General features: G+C 39.8%; 2 protein-coding genes across 4 annotated transcripts in view; one reads left to right on the top strand and one right to left on the bottom strand.

The window, feature by feature from the left end:
- Nucleotides 1-20644, top strand: part of LOC127956360 (uncharacterized) — a 216496-nt gene that overhangs the window by 140305 nt on the left and 55547 nt on the right. The window lies entirely within an intron of this gene.
- The window catches only part of LOC127956351 (scavenger receptor cysteine-rich type 1 protein M130), a 59396-nt gene that overhangs the window by 37310 nt on the left and 1442 nt on the right, over nt 1-20644 (bottom strand). Inside the window, exons 3-16 of the mRNA XM_052554207.1 lie at nt 19128-19430; nt 18723-19037; nt 18327-18629; nt 17849-18163; nt 16930-17226; nt 16397-16711; nt 12167-12478; nt 11715-12029; nt 11297-11620; nt 10903-11220; nt 10474-10776; nt 10286-10357; nt 9571-9885; nt 9240-9458 (exon numbers count right to left, since the gene is read on the bottom strand). Of these exons, the coding sequence (XP_052410167.1) occupies nt 9240-9458; nt 9571-9885; nt 10286-10357; nt 10474-10776; nt 10903-11220; nt 11297-11620; nt 11715-12029; nt 12167-12478; nt 16397-16711; nt 16930-17226; nt 17849-18163; nt 18327-18629; nt 18723-19037; nt 19128-19430 (4026 nt within the window). The remainder of the gene's footprint in view (nt 1-9239; nt 9459-9570; nt 9886-10285; nt 10358-10473; nt 10777-10902; nt 11221-11296; nt 11621-11714; nt 12030-12166; nt 12479-16396; nt 16712-16929; nt 17227-17848; nt 18164-18326; nt 18630-18722; nt 19038-19127; nt 19431-20644) is intronic.

The following is a 20644-nucleotide window of genomic DNA, read 5'->3' as shown; positions in this document are numbered from 1 at the left end:
CTGTCAGCACTCGTCAGGGGGAGCGAGAAGTAAGCCCTCTGTGCTTCACCGGTGAGGAGGGGTGCCAGCGCACGTGCCCACTCGCCCTCTGGCCATCCCTCTCGTTGGGCAGTGTTTTCGAAGACCTGAAGGAAGGCTTCCACATCGTCATCGGCTGTCATCTTAGGTAACAGACGGGTGGCCTGTGCCCGAGGCTCAGGTAGCGGAATGCGCTGTGCTGCGGCCGCCCGGACGGCGGCGAGTTCATCCTCCATCCTGCCCAGGCGAGTGGCAAGGTGTTCCGCTATTTGCTGCTGGCGGATGCTAACTTCAGCGAGGCGTTGTAAGACGTCCTCCATCGCGGGGACGCGCGTGCCGCCTTCCATGATGCTGGTGCCAGAAACAGGAAAAAAAGGAAAAAAATTAGGAGCTGGGGCGGGGATCTTGTCGGTGATTCCTCACTGTACTGCCTGCATTCTCCACCACTGTCACGGGGTGAAAAATCACTCAACAAGAGGTACGTGAAATTAAAAGCCCCGGAGGGTGGATTTATTGTCACAGTGATGCCTGGTGAAAGGTGCTGCTCTGCTATCTGGTGGCCGGTGCTTCCCGTGTGCTCTTCTGTGCCAGTTAAGGTGAAAATGGGTGTCCAAACGTGCTCCAAAGTGGCTGGGCTGTCGGTCACTCGCTGCTTTCTGCAAAGTGAAGAGAGAGGGATTAGACCAGCGTTGCATTCGGTTCAAGAACTCCATTTGAGTGCAGTGTGTGCTGCTTAAAAGGGTGTGGGCTGATGGGGGGCAGCTGTGACCGATCAGCCCGTGACGAGGACGTGCAGGTGTTCTCCGTTGGTTTCCAGGGCGACGCTGATTCCTCTGGGAGTGCTCGTCACAATAAGAATGTCATTAATCTCAACAAAATTATCTCGTGAACACGACAAAACTACAAACATGTCCCTCCCGCTCACCGTAGATATGCAATTTTATCTTTCATCTGTAATTTGATAATCTTCATTAAATTAACAATTTAAATAAGATTGTCAGATCAGACTGTCTGAATATACAAAAAAAAAACATGATATTTTTAATGGTGATTCTCTTCATCAAAGTTTATTAAAAGAAAATAAGGAATTAGGATTAACATAATATTATGAACAAAATAATTTAAGCAGACTGCCTGTTTCATAAAATTGATAGTGATGTTTGTAAACACCTGCATAATTATGTTATTGATTGAGTGTGAATTATGAAAGAGAGTGATGAAATAACAGACTGAGGTTTGGAGCATCTTACCTGAACAGATGACACCAGCATCAAGATCATGATTACAGACCTGCTGTGCAGTCTCACTGTCTGAACTACAGTCTTTCAGTGCAGTCTCTGATCCACTACATTCTACAAAACCCATTGAAATTGGTCCTGATCCTTGTCCAAAGTAAGCTTTTAATGTTGGATTTACAGCCGTCCCACAGTCAAGCTCTCTACACACCACTTCAGCATCAGTCGTATCCCACCAAACATCACACACTGTTCCCCACTGACCATCATTATAAACCTCCACTCGATCAGCACAGTGATTATTGCCATTCACCAACCTCACACTCACACTGTCTACACATGAGAGAGAGACAATTAGTGAACATACCAAACAGTAAAGTGTAACATTGCATGTAAATTATTTCAGCTCATTTTCAAGAATAGATTATCTCTTGACTCTGAGTATGTACCTACCAGAGGTGATGAGTTTTATCATATAACACAGAAACTTCAGCATCAGACAGTTCTCCATCTTCTCCTTCAGCTCCACACACACTACTTCATCAATTCAGATCACAGCACAAGTTTCTCGTCTGCTCCTCAAACACACTGAAGAAACTGGCTCCTGTCAGCCCCCTAAAGAGAGAGAGAGACTCACAGCTGCCAATGACACTCACTGTTCCCTTATTAGACACAACAGAGGAAATCATCAAACACAATCAGTGACAAATCAGAAAGCAGCATTTTGATTTTCTCCATATATATCAATAAAGTGTGAGCGCTGATGAGCGGGACTCCTCCTCCAGCGTGAAGAGACACTTCACTGAGGACAGACTCGTGTCAGTCAGAAGTCAGTGTGGAGATAAAGTCACACTAAACTTAAAGCAGATTGATACAGAAACACTGCAGCTTATATTCAGCATCAAACCTGAACCTGAACACAGCAGACACAAGCTCTAAACACTGACTTCTGTAAGTCTGAACACTTCAAACACTTACACATACTAACTAGAACCAATTTTTCACGACTAATTTTAATGAATTAATGAATTTTATTCAGTTGTTCTTTTATTCTTACCAAGGAAAAAATAAGAAAAAAATTATTATACCACAGTATAAACTATATTGTTGCTAAAGCTATTTTGATGCTTTTTTATTAAATTAAATATTATCTAATTTCATTAGGATTAACTGAGAATAAAATAATCGCAATAATCAAGTGTATAATACTGCGCTGCTGCATTTGTCCAGCAGATGGCAGCAAAACACTTCTTATTGTAAAGAGGAGCAGACAAGAGTCGTGTCTCTGTGTTGCTGCATGAGGAACTTCTCACCAGTGAAAGTTTTACAGGACAGCCTCTATTATGTGAAATTCCAAAGTTGCCAGAATAAAAACAAAAACAAAACAATATATATATAAAATGTGTAAAAAATTTATATTTCATTCTTTATGTATAATTGTATTTTTCAACATTTATTTTTCATTTATTTATTTATGCATTTATTTCAACATGTATGTATTATTTATATATGAATTTATGCCACACTTGACTAAATGTGAAAAATATATAAATGTTGACAAATAAACGTATATATAAATTAAAAATAAATGTGTAAAAAATGCAATTATACAAAAACTGACATACTTAATATTTGTTGAGAACAGAGTAAGGAAATAATAAGGAAGAATCAGTTTGAGTATTGAGAATCACTTTATCTGAACCCAGTTATGTGATAACAATAATTTATTCAGTCACTCAGATTTTGTTTTGAAATACTAATTTACAGTTTCCAGAAAATAATTGAATATGTCTTCCAATCTCGTTGGAAATCCTGCTCTTTTTGTAAAAAATTTTGCCTAAAACTAGAATCCATTTGTTTTGGGATTGTCCTTTCAGTCCTTTTAGAGTAATATTAATGCTTTAATTTTTCAGAATGTATTACGTGATTTTTCTTTGTATGATAATTATTTCTGGGTTAGAGTAATTTTTTTTAAACACTAACAATACAAAAAAGCACGTTGTAACTATCTGGGGTGTACATTATTTTTAAATAATTCATTGGTCCGTCATCAATTATTACTTGTAGTCCATTAGCTGATTAGACATTACATAATGAAAACTGCAGTTATAGCATAATTCATTTTAAGTAATGTGTTCTTACTACTTTTTAGATATCTTTTTTAATCTAACTTCTTTTAAACTTTTGTTTATTTGATTTTACGTCTTTCGGGTCAGATTTCTCAATTCAACAGTTAAGGTCCTTCTGGAAATGATGAGGACTGCTATAGTGTTTCACAGATAGACATCAGCAGTATTTAGTAACTTGCATTATTATTTGTGTCAAACATGATCTCATTGATTGAGAGGCGCTTTTTTTTTTTCACCCAAATTCAGAAGCATGGTTTGAAAATGTATCAACACGACCGTTTAATATTGTGAATATAGCCAAAACTAAATGTGACACAAAGTAGGATTTTAGAGAGTACATTTTAAAAACAGAGAGAGAGAGAGAAAATATGAATTTGGGAGAATCAATAAAGTAAGTAATTGGGTTTATGTCCCCACCAATGTCAAAAGCAAACACACGCCGATGGTCGCCCCTCACCAAAGATGAGTGTGAAAATAGATTTTAATTATGAAATATAATTGTTTATTAGAAATATATATATATGCATAGGCTTTCTAGAATTAAAAAGCATAGGCTTTAAGATGCAACAATATAGCAACAATTTAGCACAGTGTTTCACAAAGTCGCATTTTAATTGTGACTCTAAAACTAATTCCTGCGCAAGTGGTGCAACTAAGAAAGCAGCACTACACTAGGCCTACTGAGAAAGCTATGATTACATTTTTTTTTTTCATGTTTAATAGAGGGCTAGATGATCGTATTGTCGTTGCACTGTTATTTTTTGCTGATGTTCAAGTTGTTCTTAAAATGATGCATCTCTTAAAAGGGTCGTAATGAATGTATTATGTCAGGGACCCAGAGAGCAAGCAGTTTCGGCCCAGAACCGGCTCACGTGAAATCCATGCAGGCCAGATTTGGGCCATTTTTAGGCTGAAACTGCTTGCTGTCTGGGGAATCGGTCGCAATGAGCTTGTGTTTCATTGTAAAGCAGACATAACTCAGAACACATTGTTCCTTCCACTGCTGTACTTTTCCATTGTATTTCAATGTAACTGCGCTACTTGACATTTTGAATCGTCTCAGGTCTCTAGCAGCTTCTCGTCACCAGTGCTGCGCTGGCGCCGGCTATGAAGACTATAGAACCCTTGATATATATATATACAGTTACCATTAAACTAATACACATAAAATATGAATATTTAATGCAGTTCTGTGTAACTTGTTCAGTGCTGTCCATTAATAATGACATCATCATTGTTTAGCGTGAGCTCTAAAATGTAACATTACACTGATAAAGTGAATTTTTTGTTGTTGTTTTTTTTTTTATCTGTAGCCTACAGCACTTAAAGGAACAGTGTGAAAAATAAATAAAAAGCTAGATAATATATAAGAAACCGATCATATAATAACAGAGCTGCAGGGTCATCATCACACAGTGTTCCTCACTGACCGTCATGATGAACCTTCACTCAGCAGCACAGAGATACTGCCACACACCAACCCCACTAAAGCTTCAGGTCTTTAAAGTCTCTACAAAGTTAGCATTATTTCTCTGAATAAATGATGTTATTTCCTGACTGAGCAACATTTATTTCAGACTCTTCAAGACTGTACAAGTTCTGGCATTTTACTGAACTACAGTTTCCATAGGAGTTAAATCATTAAGTGCTTCAAATTGCATACTGTTAACAAAATTTTTTTTGAAACATTTGCAGTTGTCCTACTGTACTAATAAAAACAATGATACAACGACATTATCACATAAGCACAGTGAATAACTACACGGTGCATACATCACAGAGAATACATCATTATTCAGATTTCAGAATGAACACTTTGACATTTGTAATACATATGCTGAGATTTCTCGTTCAAATATTCGCTACTGTAATGAATATGAATGTCATTTTTTTTTATAAGCAGGGGGAATGACCAACATTAAACAATCATTTACAGGCTTAGGACATCTGCATTGTAAGAATGTATAGTGAGACTTCAGAGATAAATATTGTGTATTGTTAGGTGAAGTTTTCTTGTTTCTTTTCTCACTGCATGATTTTCTAATGTGTGAGAATACTAGAGCAAAGCATGCTTATGTTGATTATATTAATAAATATGTGATAAATGCTTCAAAACGGGACTATACTATTCTCACAAATTCCATTCCTGATAAGTTGTTATTTTTAATGTCTTAAATATATTGAAAATATATTGTAATTTTAGTTTAATTTTCACTAGATTATTTATGAAAGGCGTTAATATTATGGATAATACGTTTACAAGCTTATTTTTGAGAAACTTTGTTACTGCTAATAATCTTTTAAAGCTCATGGAAAGTGTTTGGCTCTTTATCCAAATGTTAATTTTCAGAAAGTATAGGCAATCCCAAACCAATTTTGGTTTAATAATAAAATAAAATAAGTTATTTTAAAAAGATTCATCATTATTATCTCTGCAAGAAATATTTAAGTAAATTTATACAAAATCTTTCTCCGCTCTGTTCTTTTTGCCAAGAAGAGGAAGAATCTCTTTCACATTTATTCTATTTCTGTCCTTATACTAAACAATTCTGTCTTCAGATCTCAGCATCTTTACGTCTTGTATTCTTTCTTCTATGTAAAATTTCAGCAGTTAAGGTTCTCTTACATTCTGTGGTTTCTGATAATAGAGAGCTAGAGGATGTCCTGGACTTTATTTGTATGATGGGAAAATTCCACATTCACAAAGCGTGATGCCTTAACATTAAACCATTTATTTAATTACCTTTTAATTGTTATTGTATCCCCTCTTGTTTATGTTTTTGTTCTAATGTTTATCCGTTTCTTTCTGATATTGTTAATAAAAAATAAATAAATAAAAAAATTTCCAAAAAAAAAAAGAAAAGGAAAAAAAGAAAGAAAAAGAAATCATAAAAAAATGCAATATGGCAGTGCGGTGGTTTCACTTTTTGTGACGTCGTGAGCAAGTATTCATGTCATGTGTTTCTGACAATCAGAAAGCACCACTGCAGCACATAAAGTGAACAACATGCTTTCCTTTTCAGTAAATTCATTGTTGTGATCTTTGATTTGTGGTTTTTTGTTTTTGATGTAAACTTGTATATTTCTGTTATTTGTTTCTGCTTTTTCTGCCAGGTCACTCTTGTAAGAGATTTTAATCTCAATGAGTTTTTATCCTGGTTAATTAAAGAACGAATGAATCCGTTAAAAAAGAAAAGAAAAAAAAGTTATAAATTATTTTTAAAAGAAAGATTATGCTCATGTCTGCTACTATAGTTAAACCATGGTAACCATGCACAAATGAACCATAGATTTACTATATACCATAGTTTAACCATGGTATTTTTACAACTGTGGTAACAAATGGTAATAATAATAAAAAATGTTTAAAAAAGAAAAAGTACATTTTCGTTTAGTTAAAGTAATTTTCTTGTGGTCTGTTTCTTTATTTGGTTGTGTTGTGAGTATTTTCAGCACATGTGATCTCAGACTGATGAAGATGTTTTCTTTATTTGCTGGTGCTTTTTCTATTTGCGTGTGTTTTCTGAAGTTGCAGCACATTAAGCTCTCGGTCCCCGTAACATTCTAATGCCATTTAACAAAATATTAACAGTGAACCATCAGTGAATGATATTGTGATATTTCATATTATGATATTATTAAGTTGAAGATATTGTAATCCATTAATGATGGGTGGCAGCTGAATGATGAACACATTCTCAACACAATTATGTTTATACAAAGTTACTGAATGTCAGAAAATGACAGGTTTTTGTTCTCTCAAATTTCTAAGGCTACACAATAGAAAAGATTTGTAAAAGTGTTTGGAAAAAGTCAAGCACCTTTTAAAAAGTCATGAAAGCAAAGCATTTTTTTCTGTCGAAAATTGTAATTGTATATTTCAGTACAGGATGTATCAAAACACTGTTTAGACTGCAACTGAAACACATATAGTAAGATTGCTAAAATCTTAAAAGCTTTAAAAGGATTTGAGGCAGTGTGTGAGGTTTGAGTTAAACAGCTCCTGTCTGTTTTCCTGGATCCTCCTCCACATCATCATAGTCTGTTATTGAAAAACAAGAGAATGATTAATGTATCGATACATATATTAAAATGCATGATAAAAAACCCTACAACACTAAAACTAACAGTAAATTTAAATGAGCTTTTATAACCACACAAATTGATAAAGTGATTATAAAGACTAAATGAAGGTGTTAATAACGTACCAAACATGTCACTCATATATTCGCTGACATTCTTCACATCATCATACTCCTCCTGAACACCCTCTGATAATAAATGTGGTGATTATTAATTAGATGAACAAACAGACATATATCGGGGTGACCAATCCTGCTCCTGGAGGGCCACAGTCCTGCAGAGTTTAGTTCTGAGCCCAATTAAACACACCTGAACCAGCTGATCAAGGTCTTCAGAGTCACTAGAAACTTCCAGACAGGGGTGTTGGGACGAGATGGAGCTGAACTCTGCAGGACATTGACCCTCCAGGAGCAGGTTTGGACACCACTGGACTACATACTTTATTTGGCACAATAATTTGAAGAAAAAAAAAAACAGTTCTAATCTAGAAGGGTGTAAATTGAATCCGACACCTTTGTTATCATTGGAGAACTGTCGTATGATGATGACATCATCATAGTTTTCGGGCAAGTCATCTACAACAAAATAATGAAAAATTAAATGCATCCATCAAATGAACAACATTTTTGATATCTATATATCTATATCTATATCTAGAACCTGTAGCATGTCTCAGTCCAGCAGTGATGACATCATCATAGTTCTCTGATGTGATTTGTTGCTTTTCTAAATGAGTTAAAAACAAAGAGAGAACAGACATTAGTCAGGGCAGAAGGGAAAGATGGGACAGAAGTACAGGGGGTTCAGTGGATCGTACTGTTGTTGATCAACATACTAATTGTTCAACTGACAACACATCTTTCCAAAAACTTTCAGTAATCACAAACTTTGTGAAAATGATGTGATCTAAAACCTTTGTTCAGTACATGCCACTGTTAAGACTGTAAGTCTGTCCCTCACATCCTCATTTTCATCCGCATACAATGTGCTATCTACCTTGACTAAAGTCTATAATCAGAAACAGGTTTACTGTTCACAGGCAAAGAAGGTTAAAGAAGTGAAACCCATCAGCTGAAGTCAATTACCAGTTGGGCCTTCAGTGCTGGAGAAATCATTATGGTATTCAGGTTTGGTTCTTTCTGCTTTAATAAAAAATATAGAAGTGAATGAATGAATAAATAAATAAATAAAAACCATAACTAAATTATGTGTTGAATGGTGTAAATAAGGTAACTAATTTTTTTATTATATATGCATCACACAATATGCAGTACATAGGGTTTAGTAGCAGGTGACATTAATATATTTAAGTCCTCCAACCTGAAAGAAGCTCATCAGCATCTTCATATCCAGAATGCTGTTCTCCAGAAAAGACACTTCCTGTTATGGAGTAGGACCATCAGACAGACATTCACAATCCAAAATCTGCCAAACCTCCACTTCCTTTGGATCATTCATCACTAATATTATAATCAAATAATACTCCCACAAATAAATTATTGTGATTTATTCCACTCATCCCTCTGTAAAGTGATTATCCTGTTGATGACTACAAATCTAATACTATAACAGTTACTCACCCCTCTGAGTGAAGAGACTGTGTCTGTTAGTGGATCTATGCTGAATCTCCTCATAAACGGCTTCAGTCATCGTCCTGTGTCTCCTCTTAGAGAGAGCTGTGAGTGTAGACAGACAAACCTGCTGTCAGTTCACAACACATGACTGATCACACACTGAATAAGACACAACATGACAGTCTCTGGATCTCTCCTACCTCTCCTCATCACTCTGTTCTGCTGAATCAGTATAAGCAGTGGCACTAAGAGCAGTAAGAGCACAACTCCCAGAACAATCACAAGCACTGGGGGGACGGAGAGAGTTTGTGGAGGAGAGACTGATGTTGAGCGCACTGGAGGAGACACTGGAGGAGAAACTGGAGGAGAAGCTGATGTTGTTGTGGCAGGAGTAGAGGACACTGATAAATCTGGCAAATCTGGCAAAACAGACACAAACATGTTCAAAGCTAGGAATGTTCTGAATATACCAACATTACACACTTTAATATGGTCTAAAAGGAAATATTATTCCTCAGAGATTGTTGTGACCTGCACAGATGAGTCCAGCGTGCTCTTTGTGGGAGCAGTCAGTGTGGTTTTTCAGGGAGAGAGGACAGTCCCACAGGTGAATCTCATTCCCTCTGCACTGGACTCTGTTCATCCACACAACACCTTCACCAGCACCAAAGACTGAATTCCCATCAGCCCTCAGTGCTGCTCCACAACCCAGCTGCCTGCAGACCACCTGAGCATCGCTGATGTCCCACTGATCATCACAGACTGAGCCCCACACAGCGTTATGATACACCTCCAGCCTCCCAGAGCACCGGCCCTTACCTCCACTCAGTCTGAGAGGAACATGATCTAAAACACACAAACATAACAAAAAACTAGATACATTAATTATCAGCAGAGTACTGTCTGAACAGCAGCATGTGTGTGATCTTTTGTATATTCCAAGATGAAATCCTGCTGGTTTCTCATATTAAAAAAAACACCATTATCTTATTTCCCTGGTAACATGGAAACAACCATGAAAATTATGAACGTTGAATGCAACCCCTGTTGAAAAAAAACAGCACATGCTGGTTAGGTATGTTTTGAAACATGCCATCTAGTTAAAGCTAGTCATGTGCTGGTCCTAAGCAACTAGCTCCCAGCTTCCATTCTCAAAACATACCTAACCAGCATGTGCTGGTTTTTTCAACAGCGGTTGCATTCGACATTAATAATTTTCATGGTTGTTCCTGTTAAATGAACTTACCTGAACACCGTCTCTGATGGGGAGATGTGGAGCATGTCAGAGAGCTTCGAGGAGACTCATGGATCTCCTGCTCTATATCAACAGTTAAATTATTATTTAATGTATTCCACACATCTTCTCTAAGCACTAATAATAAAGGATCATGTTTGTATTGTTTACTGATGAAAAAAAAAAATCATATGTTTTACCTGAACAGATGATTTTGGCCACTTCATCGTCACCACAGTTATTCTGTCCCCAGAGTGAAGATGGACACTGCCATAAAGAGGAATCATGTGGTCGACATGTAACTTTATCCAGCCAGTTAGGAGCTGATTTCAGTCTTGATGTAGAAGCAGATAAATCACCAGATCTTCCACAGTTCAGCTCTTGACAGATCAGACTCACTGTGTCTCTGTCCATCTGGTTTAAACACACATTACCCCAGGATCCATTGTAGAAAACCTGCACATTCCCTTCACAGCCCTCAGTTAACCTGATCTCTTTAAACTCTACATAAAAAAATTTCAATTTTAAAATCACAATTTAAAAAATGTGAGCATTATGGACACTTGAATTTTGAAATGTGTAGAACTTTATACTTAATTTCAGTGTAAACAATTTAGCAGCAAGTTTACCTGAGCACACGACTCCTACGTCCTCCTTGTGATTACAGTCATGTTTTCCCCAGCCTGAAGAAGAGCAGCTCCACAGGGACGTCTCATTCCCCTCACACTCCACCTCATCCAGCCATATGTGTCCAGAACCAGGACCAAACCAGGCTGGTACCTGCTGGTTACTGAGGGCCACTCCACACTGCAGCTGTCTGCACACCACATGGGCATCTTTAATATCCCAGGAGTCATCACACACTGTCCCCCATGAGCCGCTGTGAAAAACCTCCAGCCTCCCTGCACAGTCTCCCCCAGAACCCACCAGCCTGATGGACCCCCATCCTTATATTCAGAGACAGAAAAACACATTATTGATCACTAACAACTGAAGAATCTGCCCAGATGTTGTTGTTCTCACCAAGGCAGGTGATGTACAGCTGTTGTGTGGAGCTGCAGTTGAGAGTTTGTGGAGAGCTGCAGTTCCCCAGATGAGCTTCACTCCCAGAGCACTGGAAGCCCGTCACACACTCATGACTGTGTTCAGGACTGGATGAAGTGGAGCCATTAAAGTTCAGCCCAGAGCCACAGCCCAGCTGTCTGCAGACCACAGAGGATTCAGTGAGACTCCAGGAGTCCAGCAGAACTCTCCTCCAGACCTGATGGATGAAAACTTCCAGCGTCCCCTCACACTGTCTCTCTCCAGACAACCGCACCAGACCATCATGAAGAGCCAGAGAGGAATCTGAAATGTGTTAGAATATAATGAAATAGTGCCTATAAAATACATTAAAAACTTTTTTTAGTAACATAATGCTCTCAAAGTCAAAAAAGTTTACCAGAGCAGATGACTCCAACATCTCGTCTGTGAGAACATTCAGCTCGACTCCATGAAGAGATGGAACATTCTGAGAGTTTTGTTTCATTCCCGTCACAATCAAACACATCAGCCCAGATTTCACCACTTCCCTCTCCAAACCAGTCTGATCCCACAACAGACACAGCAATCCCACAATTCAGCTGTCTACAGAGGACACTGGCAGCTCTCATATCCCAGCATGCATCACACACTGTGCCCCATTCTTTGAGGAACTGAAGCTCCACTCTTCCAGAACAAGAGTCTGGCCCATTCACCAGTTTGAGATCAGTGTTACCTGAGTGAAGTAAAGAGAGTTCAGAAACAATGCATAAAACATTCTTAAGTCATTAGATTGATCACATTATAACACAAATCTAAGACATGACCTAGATTCAAAAACAAATGAAGGGTTGCTGAATATTTATACTTAACCAGAGCAGATCAGTCCCACAATGTTGTCAGTGGTGCAGTTGTGTTCAAGTGATGATAGTGAACAGAATGAAATATGAGATTCATTTCCTCCACACTGAATCTCTCGTGTCCACATCTGAGCATCTCCTTTGTCAAAAGCAGCTGCTCCCAGCACCTGTACAGGAGCCCCACAGTCCAGCTCTCTACACACAACCTCTGCATCCTGCTGGTCAAAGACAGTGTCACACACTGACATCCACGTCTGAACATGAAGTATCTCCAACCTCCCAGAGCAAAGATTAGACCCATCAGCAAGTCTGGAGCGTTTATGACCTGTTTATATTGCATAAAAGTAAACATTACATGAGCAGGTTTTAGATGTGGCAAGTTTTACATCCAATTACATTTTGAACACTCAAAGTGTTTTCTACATATATACATTTTTTATGTTTACTGAAAGGGTTTTTTTTATAAAATTTCCAAAAAATGAAAATTGTAATCTCATTAGTTGTTATTCCCTGAAAATGCTTCTTGTAGCTGGACAGTTGAGGTCAACAATGTCTTCAGCTATGGATGGTGTGCTGTAAATATTTATTTAAATGACTGTGAAAATGCAGTAAACTAATCATGGCAAATTTACATTATTTTCAAGATGCCTAATTCTCAAAGGGTTAGTTCACCCAAAAAGGAAAATTATGTCATTAATGGCTCACCCTCATGTCGTTCCCAAAAGCCCGTAAGACCTCCGTACATCTTCGAAGCACAGTTTAAGATATTTAAAGATATTATATTATATTATATGAAGATATTTATTTTATTGCTGAGCCAGTTAACAAACGAACGATTGACTCGTTTCTTGAGTCAAGATCCAGTTTTCGGTTTTCGGATCACCAGTAGTGATTGGAAGTTTGGTTCTTTTCCGCGAACCGGTTCTTTCAGACAGTTCGATTCAATAAACCGGTTGAAGAAAATGGTTCACCGGTTATTTTGCACTTGACATAATGATGTCATTGGCGATGATTGCCCTTGATTCAAGCCTTCGGTTTACCTGGGCTCATAAAATTAGCACAGAATCAGTTCAGAATCAATCATCAAAAGAATCAGTTCGGTTCAGACAGGTTCACGCTGAATCATGCGCAGTATCGTCTGCTCCTCGGTTCTCGAATCGGACGCGTCCAACAGAAACAGTTCTTGACTCGAGAACGAGTCAATCATTCGTTTGTTATCTGGCTTGGCTCAGTGTTCATCTTCAGCTCTCTCTTCACAGCAGTTCAGTCAGTGTACTGTTTGAGTAAATGAGTTACTCCAGGATATTGGTAGAGGGAGTAACTCAGAGGGAGTGTCAGCCACATTAAAAAAGTTAACAGCTTAAGTCATTTGTGGATTAATGCTTATTGGAGACGCAAAATGTTAGAAACGATAAAGTTCGATTTGGTGAACTTGTTCAAGAATATCCGGTTACATCAATGATTTGTTCGCGAACCGGACATCACTACACTGCAGTGAACGCGCTCACAACAGACACGGAAGAGAAGACAATGCTGAATAAAGTCGTAGTTTTGCTATTTTTGGACCAAAATGTTTTTATGATGCTTCAAAAAATTCAAACGAACGCTCTGATGTCACATGGACTACTTTGAATATGTTTTTATTACCTTTCTGGACAGTATACCGTATACACACTTTCAATGGAGGGACAGAAAGCTCTCAGACTAAATCTAAAATATCTTAAACTGTGTTCCGAAGATGAACGGAGGTCTTATGGGTTTGGAAAGACATGAGGGTGAGTTATTAATGACATAATTTAAAGGGGGGGTGAAATGCTATTTCATGCTGTGGCGAGTGGGGCGGGGCCGAGAGGCGTGGGAACGAGGAGTGAGGCCAGGTGTAGCGATTGGAGATGAGCTGCACCTGCGCCCCGCCGCCGGTCTTGAGTCCCACGTAGGAGATGGAAGGATATAAAACTGGAGTGACGACCGTGAAGGACGAGAGAGGACCAGGCCTGGGATATTACTTTATGTGTTTGCTTTTAGTTTATGCGCACCAGTCGTCCGTGAGGGGCTGGTGCGCCGTTTTGTATTTATTTATGAATTATTAAAATGAGTTTTGATTGTGCGCCGGTTCCCGCCTCCTTCTTCCCGATGAATATGGAGATTTGTTTGTTACAGTGGTGCCGAAGCCCGGGAGAAGGAGGGACGCGCTGCTGAAGATCCCTCGCCGCTGTGGTGAATCCGCGGTGCCCTCGAGCTGGCGAGGTATGTGCCGCCAGGGACGCTCGAGGCGGTGGGCTGGAGCGAGTTGCCGGGGACGGGCGAGCTCGCTGCCGACCGCCCACGACAAGGAGGGGCGGCTGCCGTCCGTGAGGGAGCGGAGGAGTCGGCGCCGTTCGCCAGGGGGCCGGAGCCTGCCGCCTCCGTGACGGAATCCGGAGGGGCAGGGAACGGGGGACTCCTGCCGGCTGCCCAAAACCGGAGGAGCCGTCGCCGTCCATCGGGCGGCGGAGGAGTGTCGCGCCGTCCGCCGAGGGCCGTCCAGTGCCACCGCCAGGCACCGCGGAGGAGATCACCCAGCTGGTGGAGGGCCGAGCAGCAGTGCGTCTGGGAACCGGATTTTTTTTTTTTCCTCTCTCCCCTCTCTCGTCCTTGTCGCTCCTCCTTCCATCTCCTTTTCTCTCGCCTCGTCTGTCCTACCCCCAGGTTCCTGCAGGTCCCCGTGAGCGGTCCCCCCCGGAGGGAAGGGGGGGGGGGGGGAGTAGAGCGCAGTCTCGAGGGTACCCCCCGGCCTGCGAGGGGCGATGGGGGTATGTGGCGAGTGGGGCGGGGCCGAGAGGCGTGGGAACGAGGAGTGAGGCCAGGTGTAGCGATTGGAGATGAGCTGCACCTGCGCCCCGCCGCCGGTCTTGAGTCCCACGTAGGAGATGGAAGGATATAAAACTGGAGTGACGACCGTGAAGGACGAGAGAGGACCAGGCCTGGGATATTACTTTATGTGTTTGCTTTTAGTTTATGCGCACCAGTCGTCCGTGAGGGGCTGGTGCGCCGTTTTGTATTTATTTATGAATTATTAAAATGAGTTTTGATTGTGCGCCGGTTCCCGCCTCCTTCTTCCCGATGAATATGGAGATTTGTTTGTTACACATGCATACTGAGTTTTTTACACTGTTAAAGAGTTGGATTCCCATGCTAAACATGGACAAAGTTTCAAAAATTAAGTTGTACGTTTGAAGGAGTATTTCTGTTCCAAAAATACTCCTTCCGGTCTATCACAAGTTTCGGAAAGTTTTTTTGGAGTATGGCTCTGTGTGACGTTAGATGGAGCGGAATTTCCTTATATGGGTCCTGAGGGCACGTTTGCCGGAAGAGGGCGTGCTCCCGTAAAGCAGAGCAGAGAGAGCACAGACATTCACTGATCAGAGCGAGAGCGTCGCGAAATGTCACATAAGGAGTGTGTTTTTGGTTGCCAAGGCAAGACAACCCTGCACAGATTACCAAAGGAAAAACAGCATTAAGGGACCAGTGGATGGAGTTTATTTTTACAGAGCATCAACGGAGTTGTGCAAGTGTTTGTGTTTGTTCCCTGCATTTCTAAAATGCTTGTTTTACAAACAAAGCCCAGTTTGACGACGGATTTGCATATCGTTTATTTCTTAAGGATGATGCAATCCCAACGAAAAAGGGTCACGATTGTGTGTTGGAACCACAGGCGGTGAGTAAAACTGCTTAAAATATCTCTGCCTCCTTGTTAGTGCGTCCGCCTCCCATCGGAGACCCGGGTTCGAGCCCCGCTCGGAGCGAGTCCTTGCTGCTGCTGCTCTCGTTCAGTTTCAGCCTTCACAGCTGTCACAGCTTCCAAACGCTCTCAATGCAACTGGCGCTTGTGATTCTTTAGCTCCGCCCACACGTCACGCCTCCAGGCGCTCGTGTTTTTTCGGGAAAAATCGGTACAGACTATCTTTCTCTTATGAATATAATAAAACTAAATACTTTTTGGAGTTATGAAGGATGCAGTACTACTCTATAGGTACTCAAGATTAACAGGATATTGAGTGAAAACGAGCATTTCAAATATTCAAAGCATTTTTAAATATTTGGGTGAACTCTTTCAGTGGTAATTAATTCTAAGAATAAAACAGACATGTTTAAATCTGATATGCAGCTAACCACATCCATAAATGTGTATCTTTATTTTCTTACATACTCAAGACAAAATTATCAAAAAGTGAGGAATAATTTGAGTCTTAACTTTATTCACCTGAGCAGATGACACCAGCATCATGATTATGAGTGCAGGCATGTTTACCCCATCCTGCTGACCCACAGTTCTTCAGTGTAGACTCTGTTCCTGAACATGTTAAAACACTCATCCAGATCGGTCCTGATCCTTGACCAAAATGAGCAAAACCCAGTGCATCTACAGGTTCTCCACAGTCCAGCTCTCTACACACCACTGCAGCAGCAGGTGTATCCCAGTTATAAACACACACTGTTCCCCACTGACCTCTGTGATAAACCTCCACTCTACCAGCACAAGGACTGTTACCATTTACCAGTCTCACATGCATCACATCTAAGAGAGAAGGAAACAGAAAGACAGAGACTAAAATCAAAAATAGAAAAACTAAAAACAGAAATATATTGAAATAAAAACAGAAGTACAGTGTCATATTTTTATGAATTTCATCTCATTCTTTGAAGCTGTGTGTGTGGTGAAGGGCCACAACAAGTGCAATGGGACACATATGATCCTAGTTATGCTACTAATTTCTCTCATATTAATCTTTTTACCAGCACACTGAAGCGCCTGGTGATCATCATGAGAGCAGCTGTGTTTCTCTGATGCTGGACACATTCGAATCTGAGACTCATTTCCTCTGCACTGAATCTCTTGTGTCCACATCTGAGCATCTCCTTTGTCAAAAGCAGCTGCTCCCAGCACCTGTACAGGAGCCCCACAGTCCAGCTCTCTACACACAACCTTTGCATCCTGCTGGTCAAAGACAGCGGCACACACTGACATCCACGTCTGATCATGAAGTATCTCTAACCTCCCAGAGCAGCGAGAACCTCCAACCAGCCTGACTCCTACAGAAGTGAGAAAATATACAATAAAAGTTCCATAACCATTGTTACCATAAAATTATAAACAACCACATTTATCTAAAATAAAAAAGGCAAGACTTAGTAATAACTTTGGCAATAACATTTACTGGCATTATTGTACCAATCAATAATGCTGACAGATCATTATTTTATGTGCATTCGACTTGCTACAAATCTTATTAAACAATGATACATATATATTTTTTTGATATATTATCATTAGTCTTGGCCTTAGACGACATGGACAAAAACTGAAGGTGTACAGTACTTAATGGCTTTTTTGAAAGGAAAAATGGCAAACACTTCTGTTACTGGGTTTATTCAATAAAAGCTTCTGATGAAGAACTAATAATTGCATTATTTGGAATTACATTTACATTGTACTTTTATGCATTTGGCACACATTTATGCACACAGAAAAAGCTACTTACAGATGCATTCAAGATGAACATTTGATCAGTTCATGCATTCCCTGAGAAATGAACCTATGACCTTGGTGTTGCCAACACTTGGTGTTAAAAAAATAAATAGAAATCTTTGGAACTAAAATATAAGGCATGTGGATCAACAGTGATGTAATAGGTTACATTTTAGAACATCTCACCTGAGCAGATGACTCCAGCATCTTTATCATGATTACAGTCATATTCATACAACAGAACTGATCCACAGTTCTTCAGTGTAGTCTCTGATCCAGTGCACATCATACGATTAGTCCAGATTTGTCCTGATCCTGGTCCAAAATAAGCACCACCCAGAGCATCTACAGGTTCTCCACAGTCCAGCTCTCTACACACCACTGCAGCTTCAGTCATATCCCAAGCACCATCACACACTGTTCCCCACTGACCTCTGTGAAGAACCTCCACTGTCCCACTGCAGGGACTGTTTGCATTAACCAACCGCACATTCACACGGTCTGTTTATTGAATACAGAAAACAAGAGAAGTAATACTTATGGACAGAGCAAACAAGACAGTAAAAAGAATCTCATAGAGAGAGAGAGAGAAAATAATCTTTCATACACAGAGTCAGAAGATTTGATATAAGATTTCAGTGAAGTAAAATAAATTTGCTCAAACCTGTACACACCAATCCAACATCATTATCATGTGAACAGTTGTATTTGTGTGGCAGAGATGTTGGACAGAGGTGAATCTGAGACTCATCTCCTCTGCACTGAATCTCTTGTGTCCACATCTGATCGTCTCTTTTGTCAAAAGCAGCTGCTCCCAGCACCTGTACAGGAGCCCCACAGTCCAGCTCTCTACACACAACCTCTGCATCCTGCTGGTCAAAGACAGCATCACACACTGACATCCACGTCTGATTATGAAGTATCTCTAACCTCCCAGAGCAGCGAGAACCACCAACCAGCCTGACACCTGAAAAAAATACGAGTATGAATGAACCTTTCAGAACAAAACATCCTCTACATTATTTTCTTTCTTTTAGGAAAATAAAAGTTTTGATTTTACCTGAGCAGATGACTCCTGCACTCTTGCTCTGACACACACCTTGAAACCCCCATATGACGGATCCACACTTTTTCAGTGTGAACTCAGATCCAGCACACATTGCATTATTCATCCAGACTGGTCCTGATCCGAGTCCAACCTGAGCATCACTCAGAGCATCTACAGGATCTCCACAGTCCAGCTCTCTACACACCACTGCAGCATCAACCAAATCCCAGCCATCACCACACACTATTCCCCACTGACCTCTGTGAAGAACCTCCACTGTCCCACTGCAGGGATTGTTTCCATTAATCAACCGCACATTTAATATTTCTGTGCACAGTTAGGGGAAAAAATAGGAAGAGATCTCTATTAAATTAATAAATTAAATAAATATTTCCTGTTGAAACAGTCAACACATACCTGTACACACCAGTCCAACATAATTTTCATAAGAACAATTGTTTTCATGTGATGGTGATGTTGGACAGAGGTGAATCTGAGACTCATCTCCTCTGCACTGAATCTCTTGTGTCCACATCTGAGTGTCTCCTTTGTCAAAAGCAGCTGCTCCCAGCACCTGTACAGGAGCCCCACAGTCCAGCTCTCTACACACAACCTCTGCATCCTGCTGGTCAAAGACAGCATCACACACTGACATCCACGTCTGATCATGAAGTATCTCTAACCTCCCAGAGCAGCGAGAACCTCCAACCAGTCTGACGCCTGAAGTAACATAAATAATTATAGTTCTGTCAGGACTATTGTCAAAATGACAATTAGCATACAGTTTGGGTTGATGGTATGGTTCTGTTCTGGGTATAAACTCCCTCCCCATCCATGTAGCCTGTCATGAATGAGCAGAGAGCTGCAGTAACCCCTTTAGAATAAACAAAACAGAACAAAATATAACAGACATTCATGCTCTTAATAACATTTTAATATAACAACCAGTGCTGTACAAATTAACCCGGTAACACATGCAATTCATTTTTCCAGTTTAACTGAGTGACAGTAACTGAACTAACAAACTGAAAACCACACACACAACTGCTGCTTCCGTGTTTTTTTCTTGAATTACATTTATTTAGATGCAGAATGTCTTTACAATAAAACATGAGACTTTTCAGGTGCAGTCTTGCCAATTTAGCAATTTTGTTGCTAAATTTAGCAACTTCTAACACTATACTCACACAAGCTTAAGATACATTCACATTTTATTCTAAGACATAAACACAGCAGTTACACCTATTTTGTGATTTTTTTAAAGGGGTCATGACATTAACGATGTTAAAAAGAAAATTTTATGTTTTTGGTGTTTATGCAGGTTCTAAAAACATAATATTCAACATAATGTACATATTGTTTCTCCTCTATGCCCACCTTTCTGAAATGCATAGATTTTTACAAAGCTCATCGTTCTGAAAAGCGATGTGTATTATGACTGGCCAGATTGGGCAGTGCATTCTGATTGGCTGAATACCTCAAACATGTGAGGAAATTCACAGTGAAAGAGTGCTTAAAGCCACGTTAAATTAAAATTTTCACAGCCACATGAAGTTGTTGGAAGGATTTTCTAGAAGCAAGGATAAAATAACATTTTGTGTAACCACCTTAAGAAAATGATAGCGGAAATGTGGTACTTTATTCACAAAAATAAGTTTAATCTATTTATTACTAACTTACGGTCTCATTTCAGCTTTAGTTTGGCTCTTGTTTTGTATTTATTCCAGTTTATATGAAAAGGTTCATGTGTGGATTTTTAACTGAACATGTTAAAATAAGTTTGAAAAAGTTGCAGGAATCATAGTGTTGACACTGAAAGCAAGCTACCCTGGTGCTGTCGGCTAGTTAATTTATAGCCTAAATTTAATTTTTAAAATAACTATGGTTGAACACAGATCTTATTTTTTTGCGATAATCCAAAAGCCTATGGAAAA

The sequence above is a fragment of the Carassius gibelio genome, chromosome B4 (assembly GCF_023724105.1).
Source record: "Carassius gibelio isolate Cgi1373 ecotype wild population from Czech Republic chromosome B4, carGib1.2-hapl.c, whole genome shotgun sequence".
Lineage (NCBI taxonomy): Eukaryota > Metazoa > Chordata > Actinopteri > Cypriniformes > Cyprinidae > Carassius > Carassius gibelio.
This window is presented reverse-complemented; position numbering and strand designations above follow the sequence as displayed.